Below are 24,257 nucleotides of genomic sequence, written 5' to 3'. Positions count from 1 at the left end.
TGCCAAGGGGCGAGGGAGTATTGCACGTACTTATTCTCAACCTTGACACTGAATGGAGGTAAGTGATCAGGGTCACGCCCTGGCTGCACTTTACCCCTAGGAAATGATCCCAGTGCCCATTGGACAAGAGGCTGGGACAGGCCCCAGAGCCAATCTGGACACAGAGGCTAGAGGAAAAACCCTCTGCCCCTGTCGGTGATCAAACCCTGGTCGTCCAGTCCATAATCAGCCATTATACTGACTGAGCTACCTTGGCTCATATGAATCAGAGTATAAAGAAGTATAAGCTGGCACTAAAAGAGTATCTCCTGTATCAATCCTTATACTCAATAGAAGATTTGACCTCCAACCTAAACTTATGTTTTACACATTTCACATATAACGCAGGTACTCACGTCCCCCGAAACCCATGTGATACCGAGGTAAGTTTGTGCACGAACTGTGTTTCCTAGAATATTATGTTGCTACTTATTCAGTAAGATACATTTGAACATTACGGTACCTTAGATTTGTAGCGCTGATCATATCTGAGCCAGCAGCTGTAGTTACAGATGAAATATGAATACGGCTGGTTACTATGATGAAAAGTTTAATCTTCAGCTAGTTCCTTTGTCCTTGAAAGCTGTGAAATCGCTAATATAAAGTGGTTCTGCCAGAAGGTGTAAAAATGATAATGAGATTAATTATCTCAGTGGGGACTTTCATTTACACTAGAGGGAATATCATGAGACAGCTTAATTTGATGCCAACTGATTTTTATTTCTCTTCCATTTCTGTTTATTAAAATACTTTATTTGTACACAAACAAACAGAATATTCACCCTAAAAATATGAATGAAATATATAAGAAGCAACATCTCAGTTGCAATGACCCTCTGACTGTGCACAATGATAATGTTTGTATGAACATCTGCAGTCAACATAATACCACCCTTGTGAAAGGAGTGAACCTCTATAGCCCAGTCCGGAATGGAACTTAAGAGGTAGTGGTGCAACTGGAGAATGATTCAGAAAGTTTAATGTAATGGCATTGACACTGAGAGAGAAGGCAAATTATAATGAAGTCCATATTCAGGACAGCCAGATTCTTCATAGAGCAGTCACATAGTCAGATACAAACTCCAGCAAAATACACTTTAATGTCTTCCATCCATTATTAACTGAAATTTTAAAATACTACCTACCACATTATGAAATTGTATACGACTGTTGAAAGGAAACACTGAATTGCACCTCGCACATTAAACCAAGCATCCTCACTACGAGTCATTCGAAATTTCTAGTACGCATGTACACCAAAACAGAATACTAACCTAATGAACAATCTTGATAGGTCAACTAATCCGACCGTCATTGACGTCAAAGCATCCCGATGTTGGCGACAAGCAGATACCACACATAACTTCAACATCCCTTGCAGCTCCTCCCAAAATATCCGAGAAGCAATGTAGGGACCACACTCTCCATCCTCCAGCTTAGCCGACCCGAACGCACAAACCTTCACCATGTGACTTACCTCCACATGACAAAGCATTACTACGCCATTTCCTTCGTGAGCAGGAATGGCAACCTCAGAAATTCAAACTCACAAAAAACCTATATTCTCGCTTCTGACATCTAGGAACAAGTGGATAGAATTGCACAGGCTCGAAATTGGATCAGCTAATAATGCGTTTGCATAGGCATGGGTTTGACTGGGCACAGGCGGGGGCGGGAGGTACTTGAACAGAATTGGTTGCAGTGTTCATGTGTCCTTCTCAGCTTTACAGTCATCTCTCTTTTCCGATACAAATGCGATGCTTACATTCACATATGTCCCCTTGAGCCAGAACAAAATTTTTTTGGATCTACTTGAAAAAACCTACACTTCATCAATGCTGGCAGTGACCATCAAGTAGTAAAATGAAAACATAATATTATAAATAACAAGCGTGGAGATAATATTACGTAAAGTAACGCAGTGTATAGTAGAGGCCACATACATAACAGTCTTTTGGTAGAATTTTTATCTTCAGGCTGATGGTACTCTGTAATCAGTGGTGGGAACAGAAAATAATACCAACATGCTCAATGATTGACTGCAGTTTTGTACCGAATCGCTGTAAAATATTAGTTTGAGAGATAACCATAATAATGTTTAAAGGTAAGTACCAGGTTTTGGTGTGTTAAAAGCTTTCGTAGTAAAATTCACGTGGAGTTCATTTAAGATTCAAATAATGTAAGAAAGTGACACATTTCATGTCTAATTAAAGGTGAGATTACTTATTTTGCAGCTGTAATTGTACTGTTAAATTTTTGTTGTTATTGCACAGTGATCCTACAGTAAGTATATGATACAGCAACGTGATGTGAACAGGATATATGACGTTACAATAGTTTGTAAGTCAAAATACCTTGATTTACATTTCTTTATAGGTTGAAAGAAACGATGGATATACTAGTAGCTAAATGTATAGTGCTTGTCACACTATTTGCTTTAGCATTAATATTCAGCCTGCTTCCACTGAAGCTTGTTTCAAATCTTCGTAATACAGCAGATCATTTGAAACGGACCAGGTTGGTAATTATTTTACTTTATTTACCATTCATTCACCATTCACCCTCTGCAGATTATATTCTGATTCAACTAAACTTTGATTGTTCAGTTTTCATAAATTACCAATAATCAACATTATATCCAGACTATTACATATAAATTTTTGTTTTTAAACCTGCCCTGTCATAGTATCGATTTTATTAAAATGTTTGTTACCATCTATTATTTTTAAACAAGATAAGGCCTGTAATATATATATATTTTTGGAGTGTGTGCTGAATTTTAATGTGGAGTTTTCAAAGTTGGAGACTGAAGAAATAAATACAAAATCATATAATTAATTAATACAAACTATAATTTGAATTAAATTGCAATATGAAGATTGTGTTCTGGGATGTTGCACCATGTACTCATTTATAAATTGACTGACCTAATTATGGAAACAGTAAACACCCCTGAAACATTGGTTTTTACCTTGACTACACACTGCAGCATTGCAAGAGAGAGTTGTCTTCATTCTCATTGCAGTGAGAAACTCAAATTTCACTAATTATAATGTGTTGCTGTAGCTGTCATATCATTTAAATGTTTAACAAGTTCCATACATTTTTACTGTTAAATTTCCTTGGCAGGTATGGTTTTGTCATAAGCCTGCTTAGTTGCTTTGCTGGTGGAATATTTATGGGTACTGGTCTGTTGGATCTTTTCCCAGAAGTCAATGGGATGTTGAGTCAGGTATTGACATTGTCACTGTAAGTTAAGTAGATCAGGCGTCATAGTTAGTTACAGAAAATGTATGTAATCAGAGATCTGATAAGACAAACATTAAAGACTTGAATTACCTACATACATTATAAAAGTCAAAGAAATGCAAGCATTTCTCTACAGATATTCTGGTTTGTCTTCAGCTTCTTGGCGTAGATTTACCAGCTTCATTTCATAGCAAATAAAATAATGTTTAAAGTTGAATATACTGTGGTTTATATGCATGTTCAGCGAACAGAGTCTGGGCTATAAGTTTTGAATCATGAAACTGATTTTTTTTTCTTTCCTGGTATAGGTAAATGTTAAATTATACATGAAGTCTTCCTTTCCTGTGGCAGAATTTACTGTTGCTTTTGGATTTTTCCTGATCTTGATTCTTGAACAGATAGTTCAGGACTGTAAAGAAAAACACACTGAAAGCAATTTGCTACAGGATGAAACTGTAAGGACAGATGTGAATCAGTCATGTGACCCAGAAGGAGAGCACCAACTTCACCATGAAGTTGAAGCGGGTTCCAGCACGCTAAACGTTCCAGTCTATCGTGAACCAGAGCTGCACCCAACACTGCGATCACTTGCTCTTTTATTTGCATTGTCTTTGCATTCCTTATTTGAAGGACTGGCTATTGGACTGCAAGAAGAAGTGTCCAGTGTCCTTCAGATCTTTGTAGCCGTTGTGCTTCATAAGATGGCTTTAGCATTTAGTTTGGGACTCAGTCTTGTGCAGACAGAACTTTCTCTGAGATCTGTTATCAAGTCCAACTTTCTCTTCAGTATCACCTCACCATTAGGGATGTGTATTGCAATAATGGTAGAGGAGTTCGGACACAGTTTGAATTCATCCGTCTTGAATGGTATTCTCCAGGGATTGGCGTGTGGTACATTTTTTTACGTAACATTTTTTGAGGTCCTTCCTCATGAACTCAGTCAGAGTGAAAATCGTTTACTGAAGCTGTTGGCTCTGTTGGTTGGTTTCTATGTGGTTTGTTTTGTTCTTTTCTTGGATCCAACAGAATCTCCATATTGTACGTGTCCGTAGGAGCAGTTTTTGGACTGATTAAATTAAACCAGTGTTTTGTGAGTTCAACCTCCTTAGTCTAGCAGAGGTTACACTGTAAAATAATTCTGAATCATGAAAGTTTGATAGGTTATAATAATTTTGATAAAAGGCAGGTTCCAGGGGTCCTGGGGTCAAACTTCAGAGTGGAGACTGGCCATCCTGACTGAAGCTTTTTCATGGTAGTCATGATAGTGCCTTAAGTAGGCCACAGCTGCTGCCTTCCACATTCTTTCCAATTCATTGGTTGCCATGTAATTTAACACTAAATAGTCTGAGCTGCTAACAGCATTCTTAAACCACAAAAGAAAGTTGTCGTGATTTTCCTCTCACTCAATCTGTGATGCAGAAAATTCTTTGAAAAGTCATTTGTACACTCGGCTTGTCAGAGAATAGCCCGCTTTCTTTATGGAGCCCGAAGGTCCTTCACCTTGTTCACAAAAGCCTGCCACAGGACAAACTCCTGAGCCAGCTGCATCCAGTTTGCTCCATTAATTCTTGTCTCCCGAAGGTCCCACTCTGTTGTCAAAAACCCTCAACCTATGTTTCTCAAAGTGAGAGACCAAATTTTGCACTTTTCCTACAGACTAAAATAATATTTTGAACAGATAGAAAATCAACTTCAGCCAGTTTTTTGTACATACGACTGATGAAGTAAAGTTACTCCAAACTTAAGTCTTACATGAAAAACTTTTCAAGTTACAGTACAGATTTAATTCCTTAAATCTGGAAGCAAAACTATATTCAAAGGTTTGTAAATTTAAACTTAACATATGCAGTAATGTTATAGGAACAGGAAGTTTCTAAATAATATGCACGAATAAAGTTTTCTCTGGTACTTATTAAATGCCACCCCTGTGAAGATGAATTAGGTAGTGGAGGATAAGCTCCACTCTTTCTAGATGCAGGTAACAAAATCTTAGTTACAATGCCTGAAAGGAAGAGACTTTACATATGAAAAAATAATAAGGTATGATGGTGCGGATAACTGGCTTTTATATACACATTAACCAACTTTCAGGTCCCATGAAAGCAGAGCTCTAGACATATTTATTACCAATAATCTACATATGAAAGTTGGTCACCTCGTGCTTCAACAAGAAAAATAGCAATACTTTAATAAAAACGAAACACCAAAATATATATTGTGGAGGAGTTTGCTAATCTGTGATAACACAATGTCCATACCAAATTCACACAGCAAAGAGAAATGTCAGGATTCATACGGCCCATTAAACCGAGTGTAATGCGAGTACGAAGTATGATTTGTAGGGAGGAAGAAAATGTGTGTACAATAAAATCCTGTGAGGAAGGGCTCCTTGACATTGACAGAAAGAAAGAAATTAATTCAACTTACAGAAATCATTTGTTGGCATTTGGCTGACACAAATGCACTGGTGGACTCTTCTGATCCTGGTTCTAGAATTGCAGAAGGAATAGGCCTTCTAAATATAAACTGGTTTCTTTATCAGCTGTCATGAAGTCTGGAATATAGATGGTAAAGTACTGAAGCACACATTCTACTTAAAACGTTATTCAGCACAGATGAGTAGCCGACCGCTAAACCCTGGAGTTCGAGTCCAGCTGCCAGGCCTGTAGTGTGGGGGTTAAACCACTTCTTCCCACATGACAAAGAATACAAGGAAATGACATGAACATCCTGATTATGTCCACTGCTTTCAGAACTGATCTCATATTTGTTACACTTACGAGTAATGTGTATAATTATGGATGCTGTGTGAACACAAAAGGAGGATATACCTTGTGCAATGACATCATTTTATAATTATTCCAATGGCTGTGAAATATCATGATATATTGTACAAAAACTGAATAAAATTTTTTTTTGCTTTATAAAATGTTGGCTCCCCCCCTCCCAAAGCTTCATCCCCATTTTGGTCATACATTATCCAGAAAGGACCATCTATTGGCTAACGAAAAATCTGACAAGATGGAACGTATCAGCTCATGGCAGTGATAGGGTGAGGATATGAAAGTGTTGACAAGTTGAATGTAACCTACCACATTTTAATTTCAACAAACAATCATGTTGCTGCATTTTCAGTAAATTCAGGTTATTGTATTAACTTGGAAAGGGTGAAAATATTCTGCAACATTCAATCCCAAAAACACATTGCCTTATTATTTACCAACAAAAGTGTCCTACTGTGGTACATTCAATCAACATAAAGTTATGTTGCATACAATTTGTCAGATTTCACAGTGTTTTGGTATAGGCCTACAGCGGACAGTACAGTACCTCAGTCCACTGCAAATACAATATATAACTTCAATTCTAGAATGTATTTATACATGGTAATTAAAACAAAAAAGTGGTTCACTGAATAATGTTTTCAAAACACTGAGACCTTGAAGGACCTACAGACATGAAAACCAAAACAAAAAAAGGTACACGCATCCATTACCAAGGGCTAGCTGAAATTTGTTTTTGTGAATGATACAGTGCGTACTTTTTCTGACACAAAAAGTGCGATTCACCGCAGCAGTGTCACAGAGTCAACTGTACTGACAACAAAGTGATTACTGTCGAGCAATGTCCTTTCTGATATTGCATGGAACTTCATCCAATCCATTTACTTCCAGAATCTCCCATACCTGGGATATACAATGTCTTATCGGGTGCAAATGTGTAGAAAGAAGCAAATAAAACTCCTCGGGTCTGTAGTAGACAGGAAGGCAAAACCTGCATCTCAACTCTTCTCATTTTATATACACACAAGATTAATATTCTGTATTATAATGTGTACATCTCTTTTGGGACACTCTATATATTTTGAGAAAAGTAATTTTAAGCACATTAGTAAAAGATAAAACTGAAAAAAAAAACAGACTTTTCTAACAAAAAAGGAGAGCTTATTGTATCCCAGGGGCACAATGAAAAAAAAAATTCACTTCACGTTTATTAAATTACCGTATTCACTCAATTGAAAGGCGTGTCTATCGGTACGCCTGTTCATCCTACAAGTTTCAATTAACAAAGCTGTCAGCAGTGAAACTCCCGTAATTGTAAGCATGCGTTATTCCATCTATCAAACATTCTCTCCTGTCAAGAACCATATATACAGAAACAAAAACTTGCAATATAAATTGCAACGAGAAGCTACATGGAGCTACAAAGCTTGTATTTCACAAAAACGAGCGACATTTAAAATTGCAATTGAGCAAATACGGTCGTCAGTCCCACTAAGTTATTAGGAAAATTTTATGGCAGGATTTGCACGGGCTTCTGATGAAATTCATTGGCTTAAGAGACGCTATTCATTATTAATGATTTTATACTGCAACCTAAAGAAAAGTGATCGTCATACATGTGCCATAAAATACACCAAAGGGCGCCAATCATGTCACCATAAAAGCTACAGGCTGGCAAGAATCTTAAATGCACCACCACTGTGAACCCACAGTTCTACCAACGTTTGAAGGAATATTATTTTTTCACTTTGATCGCATGACCAAGCGTAAATACAGCATAAATGACGGTTGTCTTTCGGTAACAGGAAAACAATAACGTGGTACACAGCGAGTAATATAAGAGTCTGAAGGTTCGCGCAAAGAATATTCGCTTGTTACCAAGCGTCTGTCTCGCGTCTCACCGGAACAGGAAGCAATTAGTTTATATAAATATTATTTATTATACATGACTGAAGTGTCCTTATTTATTCTAAAACCATTTATTAGACCAACATGTAGGACAGCATAAGCTATTTATATGCCACTACACATAACATATTCTCCAAGTACATAACTTCATAACTGATCAAGAATTCGAGCAAATTATAAGAGCACTGGTCTTTTATTATATTGGCATCAGTGTGATCTACACCGAACAAAAACTTCTCTGACTGAAGGGTAAAGGATGACAGCTGGCAACCCTTGGATGCAATATATCTCTTCTTTTACTTGTTATAAATAAATTTCATGCAAACATCTTGATATCGAATAGCAACCCAGGTCATTATCCAAGTGAGGGGTAAGCAATTCTTCTGCTGTGCCAAACCAAATTTATCATTACATACAGCTGCAGCCTGAACGTGAAGTAGCCCAAATAATTAATATACATAAATCAATGGAAACAGTACTTTGATTAATAAGGGAGTGCTGTTAGCTTTGCGACATCTGTCTGCTTTGCAGTAGCCTTTCAACGGCAGCGTTGATGTCGCCAAATGTAGCGATCAGCGCTGAAACGAGAAGATACACAAAATATTCAAAGCCTGATTAAAATTCTGGTCCTTAAATGTAGCAACTCTTTTTAAACATGTTTCTGCATACTAAAGCAGCTTAAGAGACAAAACGATTAATCTGACAGTTAGGTTAAAGTGAATGTCGTTGAGATTTCAAGTTCTCAACAGCGGCGTGTATCCTTCACACTAAGATTGCTGTATTCTTGGTTGTAGCACCATGTAGAAGTTTACAAACATTTCATCGCCCTGATGATGGGGGCAGCGAGGGCCTCCGAAACATTGGTAAACTTCTATTAAACTACATGGCACTACAACCCAGAAGGCAGCCATCTTCAATCTGAAAGTTAACGACATTCAAACGTTTATGGCTAGTCATGTTGGTACTTCTGGTAAAAGGTGTTTCTACGAAGTATAAATCCCTCGGTTAATTAATTATTGATTAATCTATTAAAATAATGATAGGTTCATGATGCTACTAGTAATCACATTATTGAAGTTTCTGCGATAAAATTATAAATGTAATCTCTCCTATATTAGAGTTGATGAGATTTCATGTTCTCATGGCATCAAGTATAAAGACCGTTCTGCGATGTTACATCACGTAGTCTTGTAGAAGTTTACCTAAAGTTTAGGTAAACTTCTGCTGGACCAAACGGCACATCTCGGAAGACAATCATCTTTCTTCAAATGGCACCTGACCTGCATCTGCAGCTACATTTAAATAGCATCGCAGGCACAGACCGGTCAGTCACGTCTTGAGATTACGTCTGTTCGTAATGGGTTTTCAGTACATGCGATATTTCATTTCGTACGACAGCAACAAACCCAAACTTCATACCGACAGGCACTGGGCAAAGTTCCAACGAATCTTACCTTGAAGGTTTGCGTCTCTGTTTACAAATCCCATTGCCGTAAGCTGCTCCAACTGAGCGTGGTATCTTTCTTCAGGAGGTTGGCTGTTAGCCCCGCTCTGAGCAGACATGCTGGAAATCTGCAAAACGTGCACAAACAAGACTGGGCAAAAGCTCAAACTCATCAAAACAAGCTAAACCAAAAACTGATCTTATTAAAGATACGGCAGTACAGGAGGAGAAGCCGACTGATACTTGATTACCCGTCCTTCGGTTAATGCAATGTACAGGGATAAGCACGTAAGAACTTCACACCTACATCAGTCAATAGAAAAACTCTCATAAGGTGAACGTAGTAAGTGCTCGGCTTATGAGTTCTAAATTTCCTGCAATTTACTACATTTTTCGTCAATCCCCGCGAAAACACACGCGGGGCTCCGCTGTATAGATATCACTAAAATAAATATAATACATACCATTCTGGCCATGAACTGGGAGAACACATCCTGCTGTGGACTCGGGGTGGTCTGCGAGGGAGCGGCTCCCGTGCCTGGTGTGGCGGCGGCGGCGGTCGTGGGTGTAGAAGGCGCCGTAGTCTCGTTACCAGGACTAGCTGGTGCATCTGAGGCTTGCGTAGTGTTTGGTGTTGCCGGTGCCACCGGAGAAGCTGGGGTTGTACCTGATCCCCCTCCTGTGCCCCCACCAAAAGGAGGCAAAGGCCCAAGTCCCATACTACAACATTCATAAACAAAAGCATAAAGAAAAGCACACAAATTCTATTTTATGAGAAAATTAATTTACTGTTAATTTAAAGGTGATAATTAAAGATGCAATCACATGAGACAGTAAATAATTAATTGTATTTAACAGATTATAAGACAAGATAATTTTACTTTTATCATTTTAATGTGACCTCTACTGGCTGTGTATCTCATTATGTGATGGCTTACACGTGCAGTCCAAGTGGACACGCCACTAAAAACTCCCTTTATTTTTAACCAGCTTATAACAGTCCTGCCCAGTTCGTTCACAAACGTCCAGCCTAAGAGCATCACTGCCTGCCAGAAAGTTGATTTAAAATCACAATGTTAAGAGTCAGTGCTAATGGGTGAGAAGCAGTGAGTTAGAATGTGTTTCATCCATAGGAAGGCCTTAGAAATGTTACAAAATGAATGTTGTTCCGTGTATGCGTGATTTTAAGAATGTGGATTAGGGGCTTGGGTACATCCCACATACGGTGAGTCAACTAACCTATTTACCAATCCAGGAGCCACATTGCGCAACTGCTCCACTCCTTGCTGAATTTGCATCAGCGCTCCTAAAGCCTGTGGATTGGCCATCAGATTATGCACCTCAGGATTCTGCAATTGCTGCAGGAAGTTGGGCAGCATCAACCGAATTTGCTCCTGAAAAATAATACAAGTGTCAATTTCAAAAACTACAAAATTAACTTGTACAGTGACCTTTGGTTATCTGCCTGACACTGTTTTATGCAATATGTTGCGTCAGAAATCTCCATTTTAAGTCAACACGGCAGAGAGTGGAATGAATCACTGCCCCCCACCACGTAGCTTCCACATTTTGCTACGGACGTACTACTGTTCAGGCACTGGCACGAAGAACTCCCATTACTAATCTCTTAAAAAACAAATTCTTTCATTTACAAATTTACATTATGTCAAACACTATTTTTACGAGAATTTTTAATTTCACGACACGTAGTAAAAAAAGTAAAAGTAAAGCTATCCCACTTTTCGCCATGTAGGCGCTTGGGGTGAGTGGAGGTATAGCTCCTCTCTTCCTTGACCTCAGCACTAGATGGGGTGAGTGCCCATCATCACGCTCCGACCGCGCTTTACCCCCGGGAAAGGGCCCCAGAACCCATTGCAGAGGAGGCTGGGTGGGCCCCAGAGCCGGTCTGGATGCAGAGGCTAGAGGAAAAATCCTCTGCCCCCGTCGGGGATCAAACCATGGTCGTCCAGTCCGTAGCCAGTCACTATACTGACTGAGCTATGCTGTATTTTATTCATAATTTAATAACACTGTATAGTGGGTTCATGTTTACCCTTGCCTTTTTAATTAGTCTTCTGTATCATCTGACATTTTTGATTATTCGACTGTCCTCCAGTAGCATTTAGGATGGATAACTGGGACTCAACTGTACGTCTGTCTGTCGGCTCTATTTAGACACCCCTATAAATGCAAGTGGTGGTGGTGTAATCTTGTCAACATCCTAATCACAGTTTTCAACTGGGGTGTGGTCAGGAATGAAAAATACTTCCTGTGATTGAAACAAAGCCTTTCATTGAAATTAAATAAGTCTGACACCAGCGGAAGCAGTGTCACAGTTGAAATCAACTTTCAACGAAGCTTGCTCTTTCATGTGATGTTGAATAAAAATGGACTTGTACGCCTTAGGCCATTTTTACATTTCATACATGAAACTTGATAAACTGTTCTGTAATCAGACCACCCACAAATAACTCCGGAAAAGATTGTATTCATTTCACTCTGAGGCTTCGCCAAACAAACAAATGATAAGCCAAATACAGTCGACTCCAAGACTTTCTACCACAGTAAGCGGCATGAAGTTAAATTTGGAGAATCGATTAAAATATGGAAAAAATGGAATTGAAAATAAATGTAAAGTAGGTACGTATATACAGACTGATTACTATGAAACTTTTTGTGCACGTAAATGGGCACATTCGCAATAACACAGTTTTTACTTCCAAGTTTCTAGCTTAAAAAAAATGCAATAAATACACTATTTTGTAACATGCAGCACAATGAGACAGTTTCCATCTAAATTGGTACACGCACGCAGACTGTGCAATTTAAATGCCATGCCTAAAAGGCTGAAGGCCGAGCAAAGACAATCACGCTGAACGTACAGCTTTCACTTCAAGTGCCACGAGAAAACTCACGGCGGACTACATAATGCGACTGTTTCAGATACTGAAATTTCTATGTGCGTAAAATTCTCTGAATGAAAACAGAATTTGTTTTCTTACCTGCAAAGCCGGGTTATCAGCAAACAGGGGATTGCTGTTCACAATTTGGGCAGCCATGTGTGGATCCGAAGCAAATGCTTGAAGCATCGACTGTGTGTATGGGGCAGAGAGCATATTCTGCATCAGCTGTGGGTTTTCCATCATCTGTTGCATGAGGCTCTGCATCCCAGGAGAGTTGAGGAGCCCAGACGGGCGCGTACTAGCACTTCTGGCAGCTGTCCCGCCGGTTTCTCCGCCGGCAGCCGACCAAGGATTTGGAAGCGGGTCGCGGTTTTCTTGCCCTTGCTGCGGATTTGTACCATCTGAAAAAAGTTTACTTATATCTTGACCGAGTTCTGGAAATTGCAAGTTCAACTATGATTCTTTTTCTAGGATTAAGCGCATGTCCTAGGCACCACACTCTTCAACATTGTGCACACATCAGCGTAACAAATTCTGACAGATGGCAAGAACCCTTGGATTGAACCCCCTCCTGGCATCAATTCACCAGTTTGGAAAACCCCGGAGTTGCCAAATTCCTACGGGGTGGCCTCGGCGACGGCCAGCCGAAAAATGTGACAGATACACGGAGAGGCGGGCAGACATGAACGGTTCTGTAAGGTTAGGTTCTACACAACCCAGAAGACCCACTAACACGAGAAACTCGTACCTCATACTTCGTTTTATTACAATGACTGATGGAAAGGTGGTTAAGCTGGACAGACTGCTCTGTTAGGATAGAGTCCACCGTAAATTAGAAGGCCAAATTATCATTACAGAGCAGCCTGAACCATTAGTTATGCTGCTATTACTTCACACAGACTCTTGACTGTACAATCAAATTTCCTTTATGTGTACTTTGCAATAAGGAGGCTGTATTTATCTGTCCATTTTATTTATGAAATTACCAGAGGAATTTCAATTAAATTTGGCAGTGGGGTTCTGCAGTTTTGTTGCGAATCAAATTAAATTTTGGTGCATACTGGTGAATTAGAACCCAAACTAATCATCAAGTCCAAAATGAACTATAACAAAATTCTGAAAAACAGTGCAGTGTACAAAAAATTACTAAACGACATCTTACAAATGTCATAAAGACCTGTAACTTTGATTTAAGCCGTTATTAATGTAGTGCAATTATCATTGCAATAACAGACATGAAGATGGCAGTCTTCTGGGTTGTTGTAGTTGTTTCAGAGGTCCTTGCTGCCTCCATCATCGGGGCGATCTAGGTTGCTGCTCTGTGTAGTCTGGTAGAAGTTAACCGATGTTTCAGATCGCCATGACGTCGGAGGCAGCGAGGACCTCCGAGACACTGGTAAACTTCTGCCATACAACATGGCGCAACAACACAGAAGACCACCTCACCGCCATGAAAACCACAAATCCTACTTAATAACAGACTTGTATCTGCAGTAAAGGGACAGCAAGGCCCATGACGTATGCAAAAAATGTGTGCCCTATTGTGTAATTCAACGACCTCGTCAATAAGCTGAGGACATCAGGGACTGGTCATTAGTGTTCCATTGAAATGTACGTCTATTTCTGAGTTGCATTTCATACCATTACTGCCACTATTGTTCTCCACCAATCCTGCAAATGGGTTTCTTCCAAACTGCTCGCTAGCTGCGCTTAACATCGGTTCCTGAATATCTCTGTACATCCGCTGAAGAGCATTGTAACCACCTGCGAAAATCACATCGAATGTAAACACCCCTTTCATTTTTCCTTCGTTTCAACCGCCTGGTGTTTCCGGAGAGTGAGACGTTTCTGCCTTTATATTTTTAACAAACATATTGAAGTTCAGAACTTAATTCACCACAAAATTTACCAAAGTAACTCCACTGTACAGTCACTATTAAGAAGCTGACAGTGATCCATCTCGTCAAAAGAGTAACTGTTCTGTGCAACTATAAGGTTCACAACCTCTTCACAAAAGACATGTACCATCTTCAGCCAGTTCAATCCTGTCCATCTCTTCACATCCTGTTACTCTTAATTAAAGGCAAAGATACCATTGGTCTAATTAAGAACGTGCAGGGGAGTGGAGGCAGAGCTCCACAAATTGATAACCTCAGCGCTAGATAGAGATGAATGGTCCGCTTTACCTCCCTATGGAAAAAGCCCCCCTACCCACTAGTACAGAGGCTGGGTGGACTCCAGAGGTTGTCTGGACAAAGTCATAAAGAGATAAATCCCTGCCCCACCTAAGAACAAAACCCCAATAATCCAGCCAAAAGCCATCATGTTCCTCAAAATGTTCAGTTTAATATTATCCTCCCACCGACACCTATGTCTAACAGGTAATATCTATTTCTATATAGATTCTAAACTCAAGACGATAGTTACCATATTCACTTGGCCAATTGTTTTGTTTCTCCGCAAAATAAAATTCTTGTTCATTTACCGCATTCAGCTTAATTTGAAATGTTGTACATGCCAGAAAACAAGTCTCTATGCAGAAAAATGTTGAAAGCGCTAGTATTTACGACACTCGGTCAGTCCAGAGCCTTCGATAGCCTGACGCCAGCTCGGACAGATGCAGATATACTGTCCGTTTCACGCGTTTCAAGACGCTACCCATAGCTGACCCATTTGTACGCTACCCCTTTCCCCACTTCCCTTCCCTAGGAAAGATGTAGGCTTATATGAGATCACAATGCTGTATGTGTGGCCCTCTTTCAAATTTTTGACAAACTGGCAGATTTTCATATCTGGAGGCCACCACAATCACGTACTTTTCAATTTCCTGCGATCTGTGACAGTGGCACTAATTAGAGAGGTGGAAGCAAAACTGATGCCACTTCATCCGCTGTTCTAAATATGTGAACGGGGGAAGGCTGCATATCACCATATTACTTTTATAACCCATACGAGGAAGATACGGAGAGCTCGTACCATCCCGACTGCCAGTGGCCTCTGCACTTTAGGACTCGGAGTCCTAGCTATAAAACCGCGCCCATGCCTGCATCCTAGTCGAAACAAAGTCAAAGAATTTAAATGAACACCATTATTGCATAATGTATTCATCGGGGCAGACCACCCTCCTCCAGTCTCGTCCATTTTCTAAGCATTTGCCTAGCTTCAATTACATATAAAAAAAATATTAAACAAATAAGAACATTTCGAACTTTAATAATCAGAATCAGATTTAAATACCAGGAATAGATTCCAAATTGGAAATGGCACGATCATGATTTCTCATCAACTCTTGTAACATGGAAGGGTTCCGAGCCAACTCCATAGTCTGTCGCAGAATATCTGGGTTGTTCAGCATGTGGCTTATCTCAGGGTTTCTCTGTAAATACAGTAACACAAGAAACTCGGTTGACCAATGACTCTGGAAAAAACAAACTCCTTCTACACTTATCGAATATCAATAGGAACATAGGATCTACTCTCGTAAGGAACGAGAAATAAAACTAAATCCTTGACACTGCCAAAACTCTCACTTAACAGAAAATTAAATTTTACGGATGACAAAAACAAAGAAAGAAAAAACCAACCGCATCAAAACACTGGAAATCATTAAATGGATTTTCAGGCCATCATTAGTCCCAAGACATAAAAATTCTACTTCACAAGACTTGCACAGCTGTCAGCGTATCGACCGATCAAAGTTTCGATGGTAAATGAGGAATGGTAGAATGACCCTCCAACACTGTTCATCACAATAAAAAAACAGGAGCTCTTTCGTTGTGAACAATTTAAGTCTACTGAAGTAATACTATGCATAAAATTCCATTAAAATGAACGTCTGCAAATCAATAAAAATTGTAAACATAACTTTTATATGCACTGGGAAACCAAAAAATTAGTGGGACTCGCTTTATTGCGGTGGTCTAGAACCGAACCCGCAATATCTCCGAGGTATGCCTGTACAAGCAGCTATAATTTAAGTCCTAGGTTCTTCTGAGAATAATTACCTCCATAAGTTCTTGCATCTGTGGATTAGATGTGATGAGGTTTCGCATATTTTCAGGGTCATTCATGAGTCGCTGTACCAAAGGATTGTCCAGTATCTGTCGCATCATGTCGGGGTTTCCTAGCAGTTCTCTCTGCATGCGCTGCTGCAGTTCCATAAAGTTGGCAGAACCCATTCCAAGACTCTCCAAACCTGCCAGACCACCAAGCGAGCCAAGGCCAAAGGGTGTTGCGCCAATGTCCGCTAAGAAATTATATCCAAACTTGTCCATAATCAACAATCATAACACTGCATGTTTATACCACAAAGTACAGGGTGTAAACAAAGTATTGTAACCATCATATTTGTCTACTCTAGGCCAGAAGGAAAACATTCACATGAGAGTCAGAGTATCAATTTTGCGGATGTCTCCGAAAGACAACGCACACAAAAGTACAGACTGAAAGGAAGGTCTCGGAGGCAAGAGTTCTGAAACTAGCACAGACTACACTGTTCGCCAATAATACAGTCTGGACATGAGAAAGCGTCTAATTATGGACTTGACAACCAGGGTTCAATCCCTGGCAGAGGAAAAGGACTTTTCTTCTACCCTCTGCATCCAGCCTCCTGTACCAGGAGACCTTTCTCCAAGGGCCAGGGTGCAGCGCTGACAAGTCACTGCCACCTGGTGCCAAGGTCAAGAATGAAGAGCCACAAAAATGTCTCCATGGCATGTAGCGCGACAGCTTTACTTTACAGTATGCAAACATTTAACATTTCTAAAGAAGAGATGACTTCCTGAGTATCTATTAACCGTAGCAGTGCATGATCGAAGGAATTTTTGGCGAACTTGGAACATGCCTCTTCAGAAAAGTTTTGGACACAACCCACAACTTTCTCCTATTCATATTTGAGAGTAAACCATAAAGAAATCGCCAATGAACAACCATTAGTATTCATTCTTTACATTTCACTTCGTCTGATGCGTGTCTGGTTACTGTCTTGCCGCATCAAGTTTCCATGTGCCTCTGCCCACTGCGTGTGTTTCTGCACATCTGTTGCATTACCCATGCCACAACGTACGAGGCCTACAGGTGACCACTGAAATGTTCTGAGGCCAACATTCTTCTTCCATGCATATTAAGTGTGCCAAACCACTGAAATTACTTATTTTCTACTCTGTCTAACCTCGATATTTGAGAGCTTCTTCGCCTTTTGTCTTCGTGGGCCAAATAATATATTTATTTTGCTGCCATATGCTAGAACAGACTTCACTAATGTTTTGCCAGTTGATGTTACTACTCTCCTAGAGTTACGTTTCTCTCAAAAAATAAATGTTGAGCATCCGATAACATCTCAGCCCCGATGAATTCCAACCCCAATATTTCTACCACCAAACCCATCCTTGTTAATAACAATAATGGTTTAAAGCAAACACGTACAAGACCACACATCAAAATATTCGCTGAATATGGCCGTCTTCCGACTCGCCGCTGCGAAAACCTCAAATCTCAGAAAGTATTGCTAAAATGTGAATATGAAGCACTACCTGTGCTATTTATTGCCTTTACTCACGACTTTTAAAATACCTGGACTGAAGCATTAATTCTATTCATGAAAGAGCACTCCAGAAAGCAAACCCAATAAGAGAGTAAGCGTGAATTACAAGATGTCGTAAATATTTTCAAAGAATACAAGAATGTTTTTATTTCATGAACGTAGAGGCAAATCTTCAAGACAGGTTGAATGACGCACTACCCCAGGGGCTCCAACCTATTCCAAAGCTAGGGTCACATCCAGTCTTGTGTAAAACTTTAGGAAAATTTGAAGATTTCTGTCTTTTGGGTTGTCGCATGGTAGATGTTTACCGACGTTTCGGAGATCATACCGCCTCCGTCATCAGGGCGATGAGGCAAGTTTATTAAGAACTAAGGCTACCGCAGCAAATAATTCTGTTTAAAACATAATCAGTCATTACTGGGATATCTGACTGACTGCTTTTGCTTGATCAGCTGTTTAATATTGTGTTTAATTTTTCTTGTTGCAATATGGTTGCATCCTTCCAAGTGTTTATCGGTGAGACACGTCTTAGATCTTGATCTGACGTTAGGCTGAACAGTTGCTCATAGCGACAAGACTAGAAAAACCTACATAAGATTCATAAAAGGAAAGTACAAGAATTAGCGTTTCAAGACAAATGCGTCAAGTTACAGAGAGGGAACTTCAGCCCAAAGGGATCTCAGTGTAGGACTGTAACCATCACATACTCCAGATCCGAGTCTGTGTGGCCCTTTTCTGTAGCGTACTCTGGAGGCTTTACAAACAGAACTCCAAAATTTTATTCTAGGATCATGGCGAGTTAATTTCAACATATCACAGAAACTGTTACATTGGGCAGAAATAATATTCTTGAACAGCGGAGAACACCAATTTCTACAGGTATTGTAATCACACAAGTAAAATAGCTTTACTGAAAACATTTCTCAAGCATGGATTGAATATCCAATTTTTATCACATTGCGGCATTTATCGCCTTATCCAGAACAGCTTCCCGCTGGCCAACATCTCGCTCTACAAATGGACAATATAAATGCACCTCTCTATATGACACAATACAAAATCCAATTAACAAATAAAAATGAGACATGAAAACTAATTCCGTGGTGCAAGGTTTTCCACGAAAAGTCTCCAGTTAATGAGCTGCTCAAGACACTGCTGGCTTTTATGGAACCTAAAATTCCCTCAGGGTTAGCACCAGAGCTTGCCTTGACCCCGGCAAGTTTCATTCACGCTACATTCCTTTAAAATTCACGTTTATTTCACCAACAACCTCATACAGTGATTCTTTTTCACTCCTTTGTTACTTTAATAGTCTTACGACCATACTACATTCTCCGGACACAGGAAAAACAACATAAAATCATAGTTCTGTACATTTTAAAACAATGCATACAACAACAAGTAACAATTTTAAAAAAATGGTAGTAATGTTGTGTCATGTTGTTCTTCACAAACATAAAAACTATTCGAAGAAAACACAGTCTGATGCAACTAATTGTTGTTGTTGTTTCTTGGCTCTACGACCCGGTTGTGGGTTTTCGCTGCCTCCTTTTCGGAAGTTTCTTGGTCTTTGAAGTGTTCATTGTGAAGAGTGAGCGACCAGCCCACTGACTGTACAATTTCTACTCAATCCTGATTTGACTGCCAGAGCCATCTAGCAGTTAATCAGGAGAGACTTGGGTGAGAAATGGCTGCTGAATTTTGCTCACGAAACATCATGCTGGCAATGTTCTTTTACGTGCCGTAAATCTACGACGTGGGACCGCCGGCTTTACTTCCCCTCCGAAGGAAGTTTTGCTACGGACTTTTATCACCCTTAAAAAGCCACTGACCTCGGCTGGGACTGAACCTGCGAACCTTGGGTCCAGCGGCGAGCACGCTAACCGCTAGTCCACCGAGGTCGACGATGCAACTAATTAATGTTACTTAATGGGCTTCACCTAAGATGGCGTGTTTTGGAAATTATATTTCTATCATCAGGTCAAGGGGATCTTACCCAAATATCTTCATAATAAGATGCAAGTTGTTGTAGCGTTCAACTCAGATTTCAAAGTGCGATTGTGAATGAAACTTCTGCGATATTTCCCATACAAATTGTTGATTTATTTTAATTTCTTTGATGGTTTAAAATCTTAAAATTTTCATCTTTTAATGGTTTAACTAATTGACATTGCAACCTACAGGATCTTATGAACTTATTTCTTTGACACGATGATGGAAATATAATTACTGAAACTTGTAGTCTTAAGCAACATTAATTTGGTGCATCAGACTGCGCTTTATTCGAATAGTTTTTATAACTTAAAAAAAAACCTTACCTGGAGCTCTCGGTTGTGGGCCTGAACCTGTCTGCTCATTGGATGTTCGAGAACTCGTCTTGATCACGAGATGCACGGTCAATCCATCCTTAATATTATGAGTCTGTAGAGTTTCATGATCTTTCATAATTTTCCCAGCAAAGATTAAACATAACTGATCAGGTTCGGCATTGAACTTTTTTGCAACAAGTTCCTTGAACTGTAAAAAACAATAAAATGTGAAACATCAAATATCACTAAAACGATTTGCAAACTATACAATGGGGCATTAATTATGCGGAACGGAGACATATCAGGATTTACAACTGTTTGGCGCCTGTGAAACTGAATGGAAAACAGTTTAGAAGATTCAAGGTCAGAGAGAAAACAAAGATAAATAATTGTCATCTTGATTGCACAACCATACAATTTTCTATTTAACGTAAATTTTCTTATGGTTATCGCAGTATTTATTTTGCTGCTCATTTCTCTGTCATATGAAGCGGGCACTAAACACTTAACTTTATATTCCCCATAAGAAAAATATATATGTTTTATGCAATGTTGACAACCATTTCAGATACAAATATTCTGATCTTAAGAGGATTTTCTTATATAAGTTTTGATATCCATATTATTTCCATTCTTGGACAATGATCTCTTGCTACCGTGGGCTGGTTTGTTAACGTTTTGAAGAACAAGGTTGTGTCCACCTGCAAAGTAATTGGCACTCCACTGATATTTATAGAACTCCCCACTATCTTATGGCTTAGAACTATAAAATTCAACATCGGGCTGTTTAGTTACTTAAACTCAAAGATGGATACATCCAGGTTCTTCAAACATCAGCAAAGTAGACCACCACAGTTTCAACAGGATTCATTTACTGTCCATACTGCAGACAATTCTGATAGCTTTTAAAGGGATGTTTGGCAAATGAATAAATCATGGCTTATAGCCCGCATATTCACCTGATCTTATCCCAAGCAACTTTTATTTATGGGGAAAACTTAAGGAAAAGTGTACAAAATGAACCCCCATGCCAAAGGAGCGTTAAAGGAAAACATACAAAGAGCAATTTTAGAACTTCCTCAAAAAGAACTTCTTCAGGTGAATTTCATCCTATTTAAATGGCAAACAGAATGTGTTGAAGTATGGGAAAATCATTTTTAGCGCCTCTTAGGAAGATGCATTTATCCTATTGTTTTTATGGAATAATACTGACTCATAAGAATAGTCATGTAGTGCTTGGCAGTGAGTCAGCAAGTGATGGTTGAAACTATGTAAGTGAACGCAATGTATATGTGATGTCTTTTGCAATTTACAAACCACAAGAGATTAAAGTCCACAAATCAAGCAGAATCATGAAGAATTATTATACAAAACTACAACACGTTTCTGGTCACATTTTTTATTCAAACTGACAAGATTATTGAATCAGCATTAAAACCTAAAATGTTCTCACTGTCTGTTATGACAGAATGTGAAATACGAAAACAATCCCTTTCAGATATCTTGTTCTTGAAACATAAGAACATTAATAATGCACACATACAATAACATCCAACTGTGCCTAAAATATATGAACTGAATATAAATAATGCTATATGTTGTACATCATCTGTATTTTTCCATTATATAGGAGCATCAAAAGAAAGAATCCAATACACAAAAATTAGAGCTATTTCAAACAGTGTCATAAGGTTATGTTGCTTCTTCAATTATTGTGTACGAAATACTGACTTCTGTTTTTGACAGCAAAATAACCATGAGATTTTTACTAAAGGCATTTTTACACTGTTCACCCACACATAAAAACGAGAATGAAGTTGCTTTGCTCCCTGATATCTGATAATAGACACTAATTACATATACTTCATTCTGCCCGAGCCAAAGTGGCTTCGTCATCAACTTGCAGCGTCACAAAATGCAATACGTTTGTAAATTATCAGATCCCACATATAGACACTGATACATACATCTTTTATTGATGCGTTCTCTTCTACTTCAACAGTTTGTTTCTCTTTCGGTGTTTTTACAGTAAGATTAAGTTTCTTAGAAGTTTCCTGACCTTCCGCCATTTTGGAAAAGCGGGATGACTCGTTGACGAGCACTGTTCACCGTGTGTGCGTTTAGAATTCCGACGCAGTTTCATCATTCGTAGCGTATGAAACACTGTTCTATGGAATACAACCTCAGATTATTACAACAAGTGTGGACAAACATGTCCAAGCAAAAAGATTCTTCATATCCCCAAGCCAAGGATGTAGAACTTGATGTTATCTCTAATACAAATATAAATTACATAGTTATGACAGTAATTTTTGTCAGCTATAGTATTGCTACAAAAATAATGACATAAGAAAGCATAACCACTTTTGCTTATTATTTCAAAAAAGGTTCTCCGCAGTTGTTGAAAAGGCCAATGCAACACAGCGCTATTGCCAGTTTATATTTCTTTGGCTGCCAAAATCGCGTAGAACAACAACAATAGTTATAATAACAGCTGGTAAATGCCGTCAAATGAACTGAAAGACAGAGGTAAACAAAAGCCTATCTTTGATAAGTGTGCCTTGGCATTGGATGGAGATGAATGGCCAACTTCACGGAGGGACCGCTTCATTCCCGGGGAAAGAACCTTGTGTAACCAACAGGTCAGAAAGATGTGCGAAGCCCAGTGTTGATGTAGGCGCGGGGGAGGGGGGGACACTTTTCAATAAGGACACCTGTAATTTTGGAACACAGCAGCTGATTTCCTATTCGTCCTTGCACGAATCTTAGGACGAACACTTCAGTGCCATGTATAGTCAGTGCAACGAACCTTTTCACTCATGACTGTACCAGCAAGGTTTGATTCTTGTGCCCTCTTCGCTCAAATTTGCGTACCAGAATGAACGATAAGGAGGACATGTGGTCGTCGCTCAGAAACAAAATATTATATAAAAAAAAAATCTCATGTGTCTCCTACGCATGTGAATCGTAGTCTTTTACTTTGACCAAGGAACATAGTTTACAAGTGTTTAAAAACAAAGTGTTCAAGACCCAAGAAACACGAAATCTTCAGTTGAATAGCAACTTTATATGGATCAAAGCTGTCGTACAGAAGTAAATCGGCAGCTAAAGATAATGAAATCAAATGGCTTGGGCAAATGACTGGGATTTGGAGATAAAAAATACATACAGAATTTTGGTGAGGGACCTTCTCGGAAAATGTCCGATTAACAGATGGAAAGATAATATAAAAAAAATGTAAAAGTGTTGTGAGGATGCGAAGTGGACAGAACTGGACCAAGATCGTGTACAGTGGCGGTCGTTTAGCCTCCAGGTGAAACAACTTTAGTGACAAAACAGTTGAACTGCTACATGAGTCGACCTGGTTGCGTGGAATCGACTGAATTGTTTCCACGGCGCTGAGATCTGTACTTTCGTAGGACTATAGGCCATTATGTGGTGCCCTCTCTTTGCATTGAGGCTAGGCATTCATTAAACATGAACAAGGGACGTACAACTTACTTTTAAATAAGTGACTATACATTCATAGATGGATCCTGTACTGTTTAATGATGTTCTGTTGACTACTGTAGTTATATTATGCGGAGAAAGAGAAGTGACATGATATGAACGGTTGAATTACAATGGACGTGGTGCGAAGCGGTGGTGGGTTATTTTACGGCAACGTTCTAGTTTTTGCCCGGAGGGCAAAAACACGACAACTGGCCTTGAGGACGAGATTGGAATTCGACACCATCAACTTACAAACCACTATACCGCCGTATTAGGAAACATTCTTAGAATATGGAGAAACATTACTTGTTCCATGTTTTGATTTCATAATAATCTCTACAGATAAATCTGCCACCTCCATTAAGCAGAGTCCTTGAGAGATAAACAGTACGCTCAACTAGTCTAGAAATTCGCTGCCTTGTATGTGATCCGATAGTTCATTGTCGCGTTCTAAGGAGCAAGTAACTAGTCCCTGTCCTGTGCTAAATGAATTCACTCCACACACTTTGTCCCATTTATTGAAGATCCATTTAGGATGTTAATATTATTCTTTGTATGCCTCCTGGGGTAATGCTAGCTGGAAACAAG

The 24,257-nt window shown here is 39.3% G+C and overlaps 2 protein-coding genes across 3 annotated transcripts; one reads left to right on the top strand and one right to left on the bottom strand.

Annotated features, from left to right (window-relative positions):
- The first annotated feature begins 1,728 nt into the window (after positions 1 to 1,728).
- LOC110826566 (zinc transporter ZIP1) lies at positions 1,729 to 6,217 on the top strand. Of its 2 annotated transcripts, none has more exons than XM_022057316.2 (4): positions 1,729 to 2,143; positions 2,416 to 2,556; positions 3,169 to 3,271; positions 3,597 to 6,217. In XM_022057316.2, the coding sequence occupies exons 2-4, from the start codon at positions 2,429 to 2,431 to the stop codon at positions 4,338 to 4,340; spliced, it is 975 nt and encodes a 324-aa protein (XP_021913008.1). In that variant the 5' UTR covers positions 1,729 to 2,143; positions 2,416 to 2,428; the 3' UTR covers positions 4,341 to 6,217. The 2 variants fall into 2 exon arrangements, with proteins under 2 accessions (XP_021913008.1, XP_087205873.1); XM_087349747.1 differs by lacking the exon at positions 1,729 to 2,143 and adding an exon at positions 2,153 to 2,252.
- Positions 6,218 to 6,479: 262 nt separating this feature from the next.
- Positions 6,480 to 22,304, bottom strand: Ubqn (ubiquilin). The gene is made up of 10 exons (XM_022057307.2): positions 22,145 to 22,304; positions 20,187 to 20,385; positions 16,331 to 16,572; positions 15,564 to 15,702; positions 13,968 to 14,090; positions 12,426 to 12,727; positions 10,663 to 10,817; positions 9,888 to 10,143; positions 9,434 to 9,551; positions 6,480 to 8,557 (listed from the first exon to the last, which is right to left on the bottom strand). Exons 1-10 carry the CDS (start codon positions 22,244 to 22,246, stop codon positions 8,481 to 8,483), a joined length of 1,713 nt encoding a protein of 570 aa, XP_021912999.1. The 5' UTR covers positions 22,247 to 22,304; the 3' UTR covers positions 6,480 to 8,480.
- Positions 22,305 to 24,257: the final 1,953 nt, after the last annotated feature.

The sequence above is a fragment of the Zootermopsis nevadensis genome, unplaced genomic scaffold (genome assembly GCF_977971745.1).
Source record: "Zootermopsis nevadensis isolate Lab colony 2312 unplaced genomic scaffold, Znev_1.0 Znev_ptg000016l, whole genome shotgun sequence".
Taxonomy (NCBI): domain Eukaryota; kingdom Metazoa; phylum Arthropoda; class Insecta; order Blattodea; family Termopsidae; genus Zootermopsis; species Zootermopsis nevadensis.
Note: the sequence above shows the minus strand (reverse complement) of the source record. Positions and strands in the feature narration are given on the sequence as shown.

Bases quoted from the DNA above. Each gene is read 5' to 3' on its own strand.
- Ubqn (XM_022057307.2), bottom strand. From the start codon at position 22,246: ATGGCGGAAGGTCAGGAAACTTCTAAGAAACTTAATCTTACTGTAAAA. The intron at 14,091-15,563 runs GTATTTAAATCT...TGATTTTCGCAG, and splicing joins CAATTTGGAATCTATTCCTG to GTGGTTACAATGCTCTTCAG. The intron at 8,558-9,433 runs GTAAGATTCGTT...TTCTCGTTTCAG, and splicing joins CAGAGACGCAAACCTTCAAG to CGCTGATCGCTACATTTGGC.
- LOC110826566 (XM_022057316.2), top strand. From the start codon at position 2,429: ATGGATATACTAGTAGCTAAATGTATAGTGCTTGTCACACTATTTGCT. The intron at 2,557-3,168 runs GTTGGTAATTAT...TTTCCTTGGCAG, and splicing joins GATCATTTGAAACGGACCAG to GTATGGTTTTGTCATAAGCC. The intron at 3,272-3,596 runs GTATTGACATTG...TTCCTGGTATAG, and splicing joins TCAATGGGATGTTGAGTCAG to GTAAATGTTAAATTATACAT.